The following is a 13,427-nucleotide window of genomic DNA, read 5'->3' as shown; positions in this document are numbered from 1 at the left end:
GAACCAACTGCATTGAATAGCCCATCAGGTAAGATACTGACAATTATTTCTGATTTGTTCCAATGTATCTTGCTTTTTTTTTTTTCTTGTGATACTGAATCTTGAATAGGGCCAATCAGCAAAATATGGCACCCTTCCTATTTCTTATTAATTTTTTAGGAGCAGTCATATTAGTAATCCAATCAATGTGGCAGCAGAATCCAACTTGCCAGTTTTTCTGGGTTCTTGCCAGCCCTTCTCAGGATATGAAGTTTCTATTGTACATGACCCCAGTTAGTATTCCTCTACTTTGCTAGCAGATAGCAATCTCCTGTCTCTCCTGACATGGATGAAGTGCTAGAGATTAACTTTCTGAAAATATCTATATTCCAACATTCAAGTTCTCAGAAGATTAAACTCACATGTGTTCACTAAATGGATGGAGATTAAGTCAACCAATACCCTGCCTATGTCAAACTACTTCAAAACTGATTTTCAAAGCTAAATAAAATCTTCATTTCAAAGATAAGTCAAAGCTGAAAAGAAAGTTTATCTTATGAAGGTAAACAAGACAAACTACTTTCTTACTGACTAAAAAAGTCACATTTGCTTCTTAGAATTTCATCTCAAATACTTCCTCTACTATTCCTAATAAAAATGAAAAGGTAAAGATAACACTTAAAAATAGGAATTTCAAAAAGATTCACAAGAATCTGAAAGGATCACTATCTTATAAATGGCAACTTACCTCCATCATCCAAAGGTCGTTTTTGTACTCCATAACCATAAACTGAAGGGTCCACTAGAGGCGCGGAATTATTCAAGTGAGGAATTGCATCTCCAATTTTAGCAGCAATCTGTAGCAAGAAGAAAATTAACAATTAAGTCAGATAATCTAAAATCATGTCTACCTCTGAAGGAGATAAATGAAGCCTTTCTTAAAAGGCTGCTAAAACACTATTTCTCTCTTTTACTTAAGATTTAATGCCACAATGCTATAAACATTTTAAAAAATCATTATTAGCTAGCTTTTCTTTTGATATTATTGAACATGTAGCTCAATGAAAGAGGGGGGAAGAGAATCTTCCTCAAAATGTTTATTATGCTATACTTTGGAATCCATAGCTTTTAAATTAATATTTTTAGAAATATATCTTAAAGCATGTAACATAAAACATTAGGGAGTAGTGGTTCTTAATACAAAAATATTTATTAGAGTTTCTTTCAAAAATTGCAAGACTCCCCAGACATATCTAAAATGACTTGATTCACAAAAAAAGATCACTCTCTAGGAAACACATCTGTTGAAGCTAACTTTTACTTACATCATTCCAAAGGGCCCAAAATTAATAGGCTCTGCTGAGAGGCTTCCTCACAGGGTTCATATGTTCCCTGTCCCAGATATGAAGTGACAGTTCTTCATCTCCCTATGTGAAAAACTCTCAGCATTGTGAGAGACAAGAGAAGTTCCCACATGGTCAACTTTCCCTTTTTAAAATTCTTACAGAATTTTGTTGGTATTGTAACTTTTTTTTTTGTATTATGGTGTTTGATTTCCTCTATCAAAGATTATAAACTCTTAGAATGGAGATAGTGCTTCCATTTATCTTTTTGCACAATGGTTTACTGAAATGAATTAGGAAAAAGCTTATATAGAAATTTCAAGTCAATTCAACCTTTTACTTTTCTTATGTATCCCCAGCAACACAGCACATTACTTAATATGGTAGATAACCCATATGTCAGGTAGTGTGCAATTTGTACCAAAGATAGAGATACATCCCCCTTTTCCCTCCCCCTAAAAGTCCTTGCCTGTAAGGAACCAATCACATCTGTTGAAGAATGTTGGTTGATATTCCACTGGGGGGAGGAGGGGGCAGGCACAGACAGGGAAGTGGGGGGCAGCTAGATGGTCAAGTGGATAGAGCACTGGCTCAGACACTTAACACTTCCCCAATTGCCTTCCCCCCCCCCAAAAAAAAAAGTTAAAGAAGAAAATTGCTAATAAAAAATTTCCCTTGGTATTCTATTAGGGATGTGTAAAAAGTATTAAGCTACTATGTTGCAGTAAATGGATAGGATCATAGGTTCATAGGTATAAAAGTGAAGGAGCTTTGGAGTCCTAGAGAGGTTAAAGTGATTTGTGCAAGTTAATATAGTATTTTAGAAAAAGATCAATTTTAGGAATGTTGTAGTAAAGATTATTGCACTGTATGGGGGGCTAGACTATAGCCCTATATGAGAGTACATGTATGACTGAAAATATCATCTTAAAAAAAAAAAAAGATAAAAGAAAAAAAAAAAGGTTGGGGATTTACAAAATTATAATGGAGTATAATATTTAATTTTAGAAATACAAGGCTTCTCATTGTCCTAGCTATTTAGTTCTTAGAAATAGGTATCAATGTTATACTTATTTATAAATGTCATCCCCACTGATAGCCTTTTTTCATCTTTATATTACAGTGCCTATATTATTTTACTAAAATTGGGCAAGCATACTTTTCTTTTAACCTAGGAATTATATTTAAGCAGAAGAAAATATATTTAAAACTAGTGATGTTGATTAATCTGACTTAGATAAGCATAGTAAACAGATTATGCAACCAGCTGAGGCACCTATTCAACACATTAAACTGTCTTTGGTAGCAATTTTATGGTCAGATCAGATTGGTACATGTCACCAAAGAGGCCCACATTAAAGCAAATTAGGTGTTGAGAACAAAGAAATATGAATAATAGGTTTCCTCTAAAAACTGCTTTACTCAAAATATTAATGCACTGTTGGTGAATTGGTCCAATGATTCTGGAAAGCAACTTGAAATGTTAAAGTGACTAAAATGTCTATATCCTTTATCTCAAGAGATTCCTTTGCTAGGCATACACCCTGATGAAGTCAATAACACTATGGTCTTACATACACTAAACTATTCATAGCACAGCTTTTTGTAATAGCAAAGAAGTAAAGAAAAAACAAGCTGTGGTACACCAGTTAATCAAGAAGCATTTATTAAGCATATACTATGGCCAGGCACTGTGCTAAATGCAGGGATACAAAGAAGCAGTTTCTGCTCTCAAGGAGCTTACATTCTAATAGAAGAGATAATATGTATATAAAAAGGAACATGTACAGTACATACAAAGTAGATGAAGATAATCTGGGGAGGGATGCTCTGCAGCTGGGAAAAATGGGGAAAGACCTTCTGCAGAAGGGAGAATTTTCGATGAGTTTTGAAAGAAGTGAGAGATTCTAAAAAGGTATAAATAAGGAGAAAGCACATTAGAGGCATAGGGACAACAATACAAAGACATGGTAAAGATGGAATGTCATATGCAAATGACAACTATAGTAGCATGACAGGACAGTATGAAGACTTGAAAATAAGAAAGAGGCCATGTTGTGAAGAACTTTAAATGCCATATGAAGTACTTTACATTTGACTCTGGAACCACTGGAATTTACTGAGTAGGGAAATGACACAAACTTGTGTTTTACAAAAATTGCTTTGGCAGCTCTGTGAATGGATTAGTGAGGAAAGAATTGTGGTAGAAAAAATAACTGGAGGATTGTGGGATATCACTATGCTGTAAAAAGGAGGAATATGAATACAAAATCATGAGACAACTTATGTGAAATGATAAAAAAAAATGCAAAGCAGAATCTGAAAAAATAATATACATGAATAGTTCAATGTAAATATAAGAACAAAACAACTGAAATAAAACATTGTGAAATTGTAAAGACTAAGCCTAGGCCCAAATAAGAGATGAGGAGACACCATTATTCCCTGTGCAAAGGTAAGGAACCATAAGCATAGAACACTACAGATAATCAGACATCAATTTGTTAGTTGGCTTTGCTAAATGTTTCTCCCTCTTTAATTCCTATAAGGGACAGGTCAGACACAGTATAATAAGGAATAGCTTCAGACACACTGGAAAATAGAAATGATGTAAAAACAAGAGAAATCAATAAAAATCTCCTTAAAGTTAATTTAAAACTTATAGAAAAAAGTTTGGAAGGTAATTATGGTACAAATATGAACCATAGGGGGGAAAAATACACCTTGAATCCAAATGTCAGCAATAATTATATTTGTGCTAAAAAACATATATATATATATATATATATATGTGTGTGTATATATATATATATATAACTAATAAAAATAACATGTATAATATATATTTCTAATTTTATAGCATTCTATCTTTTAAATTTTTAAAAAAATAATCACATGGATATCTGACTACTTATAATACAAAAGATGATTATTTCAATGCTGCCTTTTAGACTTAAGGCAGGAAAATATGAATTTAAAAGCTATGGCCACTTCAATATCTTGTTTCTGATTAGAATGTCTTTCATTAAGAACCTCATATTACAGATAACAATCAGGAAGTAAAAGGGTTAGTGATAATGATGGCAGGCCTTTGTCTTTAAAGACATGGCAGATAGCAGTCTACAAAGAGTTCAATGTTCCAAAACCAAGAAAGGCCAAGAACTTTGAGAGTAGACATCAATGAAGTTCTAAAAAATTACAAATTCACAACTAGGAATCAAAATATCTAATCCAAAACATGAGTTACAAATACAAAACCACTCCTTCTTCAACATATTTGTTTCCTAAAGAACACTAAATTTTATTTAAAAAAAAAAAATGTAAAAATCTTTTGATGCAAGAACACAAGTTTTTCTGATTAGTTAATATTTCAATTTATACTGTTATATAATTAAGCTATTTACTTAATTAAATAGATTAAAATGCATAGCATTTTGCTGCTTAAAAATTTTTTTGAACACAATTCAACTCATCAGAAGTAGTCTTTTGGTTTCAATTGCACCAGATCTAAACAATTCCCACCAGCACGAAAACCACATTGGTTAATTCTATGATCTTATATCTTATATGCAGTAGCTGGCAATAAATATAAATCACCACACTTAAGAGAAGTAAGGAAAAGTTCATGTTTATTAAGGTATAGGTCAGAACCTAAGTTGAGACACACTGAAGGCAGAATATATTAAATCCAAGTAGCACTCAGCTCTTATCTGACTGAATGACCTTGACTACATATTGCTGGGCTTTTGTGCCTTATGAATGTCACCCTTTTTTCTTTTGAGGTCAAGAACAAGTATAAGTTTGTGCCATCTTTGTACCACCAGAAACACTAACAGTAAAGTTATCTTATCTTACTAAAGTATAATATGGCTAAAATCCCACCTATAAGAGACTTTTTCTGATCTCTTAGGGCCTTTTCCCTTCAAAATTACTTCCAATTTTCTGTCTAGCAGTTGTTTGCAAGTTGTCTTCTGCCATTAGAGTGAATTCTTTGAGTAGGGACCCTTTTTTGCCATTTCTTTGTATTGTCAGTGTTTAGCATAGTGCCTCAAACATAGTAAAAGCTTAATAAATGCTTGACTTGATGTATGACATATCATTTCAAGGATTTTTGAAAGCATATAAAAATTGTCTACTAATAGACATGCAATTTGTATTAAAAATAGAATTTCCAAAACATCTTTATTATTATTATTATTTTTGTAGAGCCAGCAGAGATTAGTTGCAACACTAGACGTAACATAAAGAGCACTGGACAGGAACCAGGTGACTCGGGTTCTGTCACTTGGTACCTACATAACCTTGAGCAGATTATTCAACCTGTTTTTAACATTTTCTCAACTTTAAAAGAAATGGACTAGTTGGCTATGTTATCATTTTGTCACACAAATATATCATAGTTCATTAAAACAAAAAATGTAACATTTTCATGATAGTATCTTATACATGATGGACATATGCAAAGACAATCAAGAGCCTCTTCCACCTCTTTGGCCCTAGAAGCTGCCAAAGAATCAAGTCTTGGACCCAGTTCCATGTTACTGAATGTTGCAGCTCCCTCTCCTATGGCCCTGTGAAGGTGTACCTGACAGTTAACTAAACAATGAGTTCGCATCACCATCCAAAGACTTGGAGATGGTATTACAACAGCATTCAATTTTTGCTCTGCTTTAAGTCCACTATGACTTCAATACCCACCCTTCTTCCAAGTAGTAGTCTTAAAATCTTCAACACATGGCCATAGTCAACTAGCTGAGTCTCCCCATACCAAGAACGAGTCATTTTTGCGGACTCCAGCCCATTCCTCTTCTACTATTAGTTTGTGTCAATCTTGACAATCAAGGCAACAATATCATTAAGGCAATTTCCACTCATTTAGTCTTTTGATTTTCTCAGTTATTAATTAGCCACCTACGACATAACAAAGTGGCTTTTCCTTAAGTATAATTCTAACTATCACTCCCCTACTCAAAAATTTCTAGAACCTCCCTACTGCTCCTAGGACTAAATAAAAATTATTTAGTTTTTCAAGTCCTTCCCAACTTAGCTCCAACCTATCTTTTCAGCCTCATTATATACCACTTCCCTGTTCTTCACCCAAGGTAGGCACACTTCACCTTCCTATCTCTGTCTTTGTACTGTCTGTCCCGTAGGCCTCTAATGTACTCACCTCCCTACTTCTGCTTCAAGAGAATCCTGCACTTCAAGATACAATTCAAGAACCAAGTTCTTTTTCGAGCCCAACCACTAAAACCTTCCTTCCCTAACTACCCTGGACTGAGTTTGTATTTCTATGTTTAGCATATGCAGTTACTTGCACATATACATGCCATCATACGTAATAACGCTAACTTCTAAGAGAGTGGCAATTAACTCATTTTTGGTCTTTTAATCTCTAGTGCCAAGTAGAGTATCTGTAAGGCAAACAGAATGACTAATTGCTATAAAGACAACCATCTAGAAGTTAAACAAGCCTAACTGCAGAGAAAACCTTAGTTTTAAATCTGGAATACTACAGCCAGGAGTGCTTTACCCAAAGTCTTAAAAGACTTTAATAGGTTTTTGTTTTCTAAATCTTCAATGCATTGTGTGCTTCATGGTTCTTTTATTTCCTTAAGAAAATTTAATGTGATCACTACAGTGAATTGGTTTTTAAACTTAGCCACATTTCTCAATCTGAGTAGGTACTAAAAAACATCATTTTATCTATTTTTATAAAAAGCTCTAAGGAACAAGCATTCATGCCAGTCTTTCAAATGGTTTCTTATTATCTACCATCAGGACAAAATACTTGATCATGTTTCTAAAAGTAATAGATCTTTTCTTTTTCTAAATATACTCATAATGAAACTCTTGAGATGCAAAACATTTCTAAGTGGGATGACTGAAAGGCAAAGCAAAAGAATGAATGTTATACAGAAGGATTGGAGGGTGTTTGGGTAGAAAACCAATTTATCATGTAAATAAAGAGGAAAGAATCACAATGAGATACCTGCATGATTTCAGATACAATTTATCAAGTACCATAGAGAATGTATGGGCTGAAAAGGTCCAAGAGATGAACAGGTAGAATCCCTTGGTTTAGAAAATAGGAAAACTTAAGGCTCAGAAAGTGATTTGTAGCTATAGTGGAAGAGCTATGATTAGAGCTCAGGTCTCCTGATCTGCATACACTTCCCATGCTATTACACCATACCCTAGATAACCAGCAGATATTTGCTCTTTGAAAAACATGAAGAATGGTACTGAGTCTAAAAAACACAACAAACTGAAGGTTCAGCAGGAATTAAAAACATGGTAAATTCATATGAGCTGCCTATACTAAGTAGAAAGAATGTATTTTTTAGCTATGGGAAACTCCTGAATTTAATTATTGTTGTAATGTTCATGGAATTAACATTTATTCCTCAATATGGAACTGGGTGTTTTGGTGCCTTTGCCAATGTAAAATAATCTAAGATATCTCACTGTGTATTATACAAGGTTCTACCATAGCAAACAAGCCTAGAATAAAATCTTAGATGAATACTATGGATTTTCTAGAGCACTTACTTTTCTTTAAACTCTTGTGTGGAAAAACTACAGTATAGAAACCAATTTGGTCATGAAGTGCTGAGCTTAGTAATTCTAACTTAACCACATTTTAACCAATGGCTCTTAATAAGACTTAAATTTAAGGGTTTAAGGACTAAAGATTTAAGTTTACTGGGATGTCATCAATTTTGACATTATAGAGATGTCAAACCTAAGGGCCAATGAAGCTTTTTGTAAGATATCTATGTTGCTCTTTTAAAGAAAATTTGGTGACTATAAAAAGAAGTTTAAGTACCATAGACTTAAATCTGTCCAAATGGTGTAGCTACAACACACCCACTAATTATGGGCTGTAATAGATTCAAAATATGTGTTAACATTTCTAAGAAAATTTAAAGGAAATATAATAATTCTAAAGATTTAGTTTAGATGTGTCAAACTAGAGGCCTGCAGGATAAAGCCAGCCCCAGGCTAAATTGAAATGGGAAAAGTTTGATAAAATAAACACACAACACAATATTAATTTGTGATTTTCTAAGTCAACCTGCACCAGCCATGTTTCTATTTGAATTAGACTCCAGCTCCCCTCCAAATCAACTTTTCTAACTAATACTGGAAAAAAAAAGATATCAATTAGGAATAGCAGTATAACTTAATGGGAAAAAACACCATAAGAATTAATTGGATTTTAGTTCAAACTTGGATATTACCTAGATGAACAACCTTAAACATAATCACAAACTCTATGAGCTTGTTTTCTCTAAGAAAAACAAATATGTTTCAACTACATTTTCTCTAGTTTCCATGAATTTTAAAGTTCCATTCCATAGGAACTTCACTCTAAAACTGAACTACCTATCTAATAACTTTGTCAAAGAAGTTATTTTCTTAATTTAAAAAAAAAAAAGCTTTCTGCCTCTTGCTCATTGGATGATAATCCATCCAAATAATCCAATAAAAGATTGACTAGTCAATGTGGTCTATAAATACTAACCTAATAGCACACACAAGATTTATGCTTTAGATCACCTCTAAGATCCATTAAAATTCTAAGATTCTGTACAAATAAATCTTTAGAACCATTCAAGTTTCCAAATAAAATTCCTACAATATGAATGATTTACTAGTACATAGAAAAGTATCATACTCTATTATAAGTATACTACAACTTTAAATTAGTAACTGTTATTGTTTATACATAAAGACCTATTGATACTGCCATGCTTTGAGACTTTATTCACTAAAAAAAAAAAAAAAAACACTAACAAATTTGTAACAATACATACAAGGTCTCATGTCATACAAAAATGTATGCCTTTGCCTTATGACTACTAATAGATATTTCTGTAAGGTAGCAATTTCCAGGGTTAGAAGCACAATTTATGGTCATGGAGCTCAAAGAAGCCAACTGCGCCATCCTGGGATGAACCCATTATAATGACTTCATTAGTATCTTACTCTATTTAGTTAACCAGCAACATCTGATGGAAATTAGATTATTTTGAGCATCTGGATAATTGTAACAATCACTGCCAAATATCACTGCCAAAATAGAGATCTTGATAAAAATGACTAAATCAGGTCATATTCTTCAGTATTTCTCTTTACAGTGTTTAATCGCCTCAAATGTGACTCATTTAAATTAGTAGATTTAGCTAAATGTGGACAATTTTGGAGAATATTTTTTAAACATGGTATCAAAGTATACCTAAAAACTTAAAAATGAGCTAACATACCTATTCATTTGTTTTAGAAGAAAAAGTACAATGATTTCTAAGAAACCTTAAATGTGCCACATAAGTAAATTATTGGATTTGATATACTGAAACTTCCTATAGACCACTTCCTATAGACCACAACTTAACTCTTCCCCACCCCCATATTCCAGCGGATAAAACATATAAGGGAATTTACTTAGATGGACTTAGTCTTAAGAATTTAGTTTCTACCAGTGGGCTACATAGCTACTTAAGAAAAAAATTATGGCAAATTTGAAGGAAATTTGTGGTGTTTTTTTCCCCCCTATGCTCTAAAATGGGGGTAGCATGTGGTGAAATCACGTCTTCCTTAGATGGACCTGTCTGTGCTTCAGTCAGGAATACTTACAGACCAGATGCACATAAAGACATAAAATTCTTTAAGGCAAAATCTAGTATAAGCCACATATTTTTGTTGATTTTCTAACAATCAATTCCTGACCAATGCAAATCTATTAAAATAAACTTAAAATGACCCACAAACCTGTGTTTTATTTTTTAAAGGTCAGCAAGTCCTTGGAGATAGTATCGACTTTCAGCTGCTAACATACAGAAGTAATACATTCACAGCAATTTTCTCCATTGGGCTTATTACTACTCCAGTCAATGGTGCATTTCAGAGCTGGGAACATTTCCAATGAAGTTTTCATTGCTAGTAGTAAACAACATTGCTTCAACAGTCCATAACTGGTCAGCATTTAAGAGGGTCTCCCTCTTGAGCAGGTTGTCCAAGAATAAAAGCTCAACCACTGGCTCAAGAGAGGCAGAAAGTCTTCTCAATGGTTCAAAATGCTTTTTAAGTTCAACTACAGGCCTTCTGTACCTGAGGTTCTGAGCACTTTAGGGCAATGGCTATAATCTTCCCGAACTCAGAAGGCCAACAAGGTGGCTGTCAAAACATCAGCACAGAGTGAAAGCCATTATATATTAGTAGCCAGTGAGAAACATGGTTCAGGACCCTGTACTGCAGATGAGAGCACTGCAACTTGATGGCAAAGCTGAAAGAGGCAGAAGGAAAAGGGAGTTGGATGGCATGTTCATCCATGACAGCCACTGATTTGCTCTGTAGACTAGGCAAAATGAATACTCACTACTTTACTGGTTGGAGACTAGGTAGTAAGCAACAGTGCACCAGATAAATTTTTAGTTGGAACCACAGGGTTGGAAAGTTCTGGGATCCGACATAATGTCTACAGGAACATCAACATTAAAATGAAAAGTCAGTATCTGGGAAACAGGAAGATTTCCCTCCCCTGGAATACTGGAAAGAGATGTAAAGACCACATCTTCAAGCGCCAGAGTGGAGACATTCTTCTAACACAATGAGTCCTGTTGCTTTCTGTTGGGAACCAAGCAATAATCAGTTTTAGCCCAACTTTTAAAGTAACAGTTAGTGCACCTACAATTAAATAGGAAGAGGTGATGAAATGTGTGAAGAATATACAGGAAAGACACTCAGAAAAAGAAATTCCATTATTAGGGCTAACTTGTACAGCAATTTTATACACTTACACAACACATTCTGCTCTAAGAATCCTAAAAGAAGTCAAGCAGTATCTGTGGCTGTTAGCTCATTCATCTACTGGATATTGAGTAAGAAGATTTTCTTAAGAATTTACATGCAATTCCCCTCTTTTTATAGATAAGGTAACTGAGGCATCTATAACTTAAACGATGTGCCTCTTCATCTCATAAAATGAGTTTTCTTAACTGACAAGATGCACGTTGTTGTCAAAAAACCATCTGGTCAGGCGAGTCAGTGTCACTGATATTTCTGATCTTGTCAAAACTCTCCCACTAAGTAGGGGGGAAATGCCATAGGAAATTCCTACCTGAGGGGTTGCTTACATACTTTTGACCCTCCCATTCTGAAAACAATCCCTTCCCTTTTCCTTCTATCAGACGGGAAAAATCATTCCAGATTCAGGGAAATGAAATCATAGGATTTAGAGATGGAAAAAAACCTGATAAAAGAAGCTGTAAAATAAAAACACAGGACTAGAAATCACCAAGGCTCTTTCCAAGCTCCAAATCCTATTGCTTCTCTCGGATTAGTCTAAAAACTCTAAAACTATTTCTACAATAACACTGAGACTTGCAGGTAATATTGGTTTCTTCTGTTCTACTTCTTCTCCCAGCCCCATAGTCTTTCCGTTCCTAAAACCTTCTGGCTCCCAAATTCTCACGCAGAACTCCCGCCTCCCGCAGAGGTCTACACCTCAAGCTACCGGCCCTGGGAGGGAACCCGAGTCCTGCTGGGCAGGAGACAACCCCAAGGGGCTTTTTAGCTGCATCAAGCAGTCGCCTCCCGCAAAGCAGGCCAGGGCTCAGGCCTCCTTTCACCAAAGGCCTCGGCGCCGTATTTTGCAGTTTCTGCGGGACGCAGAGCAGCCAGGCCCCGTCAGGGCGCCGGCTCCCGCCCGCCCCCCGCGGCCTAGCCCCGGTCCCCCGCCCCCGGCCCCGCCTTGGCCTCCTCCGCTCCCCGTCAGTCCGCGCCTGGCCGTACCTGCCGGACCCGGGTCAGAGCGTCCACGAAGCCATCAGACTTCATCCCCACAGGAGCCGCGCTCTGTCCCTGTACCAGCTCCGCCATTACAGCCGCCGCCGCCGCCGCCGCCGCCGCCGCCACTCGGCTCCCCAATCCTGCTTCTCGCTCCGCTTGGGGACCCGTAGCCGGAAAGGGAAAATCGCTCCACTTCCGCCGGAAAGGAAGCAAGGGGGCCCTCGGCCGGACTCGAGCAGGACGGTGGGCGGGGTCACGGGCACGTGATCTCGGTCGGACCGGAACGAGACTGGGGGTGGGAAGATCTACAGGTGGTCAGGCCGCCGAGGGGACGGCGGCCTATTAGGTTTGGACAAGTGTTCCAGGAAATGCTCTTTTTTGGGGGGAAAGCATGTCGTGACTCAACCTTCGCTCTGTTGTTGTCGCGACATAGTGTTTCGGCTTGGTGATAGCGTGATCATTCCTGTCGATATGATATTGTGACATGACTGATTTGAACCTGGTGAAACAGCCATGGTGGGCACGACGTGGTCCCATATGGCTTGGCTCCTGTGAAGGCCTATATTTTGAAATAACTGTTTACTTAGCAGGTGTATTTGGAGCTCAGAGACCATCTAGTTCAATTTAGCTCCCTCAGTTTGGAAATAAGGATATAATGCTTGCCATCTAGGGGAGGGGGGAGGGGAAGGAGAAAATCGGAGACACAAGGCTACGTTCGCAAGGGTAAATGTCAAATTATCCGTGCACATGTTTTGAAAATAAAAAGCTTTATTAAAAATTTAAAAAAAAAAAAAGGACATAGATCAAGAGAAGTTATGACTTGCCCTAAGCCACACAAATAGAAAACATGAAAAATGCAGCAAAAGCTCCATTTTTATGATTCCTGCACAAGTGCTCTTTGCATTACACTGGCTGCTTCTGTTACAACAGAATAAGGGCAGGAGTAGTTCGAAAAGATGAACTGATGGTTCAGGGACTGAATTCTTTACTAAAAACCAACATTCCAGCCAATTTGCCTTAAATTTTGGAAGCAGCCTGGTGAAATGAAAAGAACATTGGATTAATTACAGAATCCAATTTGAAATCGAGACTTGACAACTAAGAGTCTAGCTCATGCCTGAAAAAGAATCCTCACTACAACACACCTAAAAAGTAATTTTTGAAGACCACTCAGATTTTTTTTTTTGAAAGATCTTTAGGAGACACGGGTTCTAGTTCCAATTTAGCCATTAACTGTATAAATTTGAACAAAGGCCCTTTTCCTGAAAGAATATTTTCTTATCTTTAAAAGGAGGGACTTGGACAAATGGT

General features: G+C 36.2%; 1 protein-coding gene across 3 annotated transcripts in view; it reads right to left on the bottom strand.

Annotated features, from left to right (window-relative positions):
• FUBP3 (far upstream element binding protein 3) overlaps window positions 1-12,242 on the bottom strand; it is a 77,351-nt gene extending 65,109 nt beyond the window's left edge. Inside the window, exons 1-4 of one of the 3 annotated variants that reach the window (XM_031954844.1) lie at window positions 12,120-12,203; window positions 10,705-10,952; window positions 10,098-10,611; window positions 728-836 (exon numbers count right to left, since the gene is read on the bottom strand). Coding sequence is in view for 2 of the 3 variants with exons in the window: in XM_031954843.1 (XP_031810703.1) it covers window positions 728-836; window positions 12,120-12,206 (196 nt within the window). In the remaining variant the exon portion in view is untranslated. Of the gene's footprint in view, window positions 1-727; window positions 837-10,097; window positions 10,612-10,704; window positions 10,953-12,119 lie in introns of all 3 variants that reach the window. The other 2 variants (XM_031954843.1, XM_031954842.1) reach the window with 2 other exon arrangements.
• Between the last annotated feature and the right edge of the window lie 1,185 nt (window positions 12,243-13,427).

The sequence above is a fragment of the Sarcophilus harrisii genome, chromosome 2 (assembly GCF_902635505.1).
Source record: "Sarcophilus harrisii chromosome 2, mSarHar1.11, whole genome shotgun sequence".
Classification (NCBI taxonomy): Eukaryota; Metazoa; Chordata; class Mammalia; order Dasyuromorphia; family Dasyuridae; genus Sarcophilus; species Sarcophilus harrisii.
Note: the sequence above shows the minus strand (reverse complement) of the source record. Positions and strands in the feature narration are given on the sequence as shown.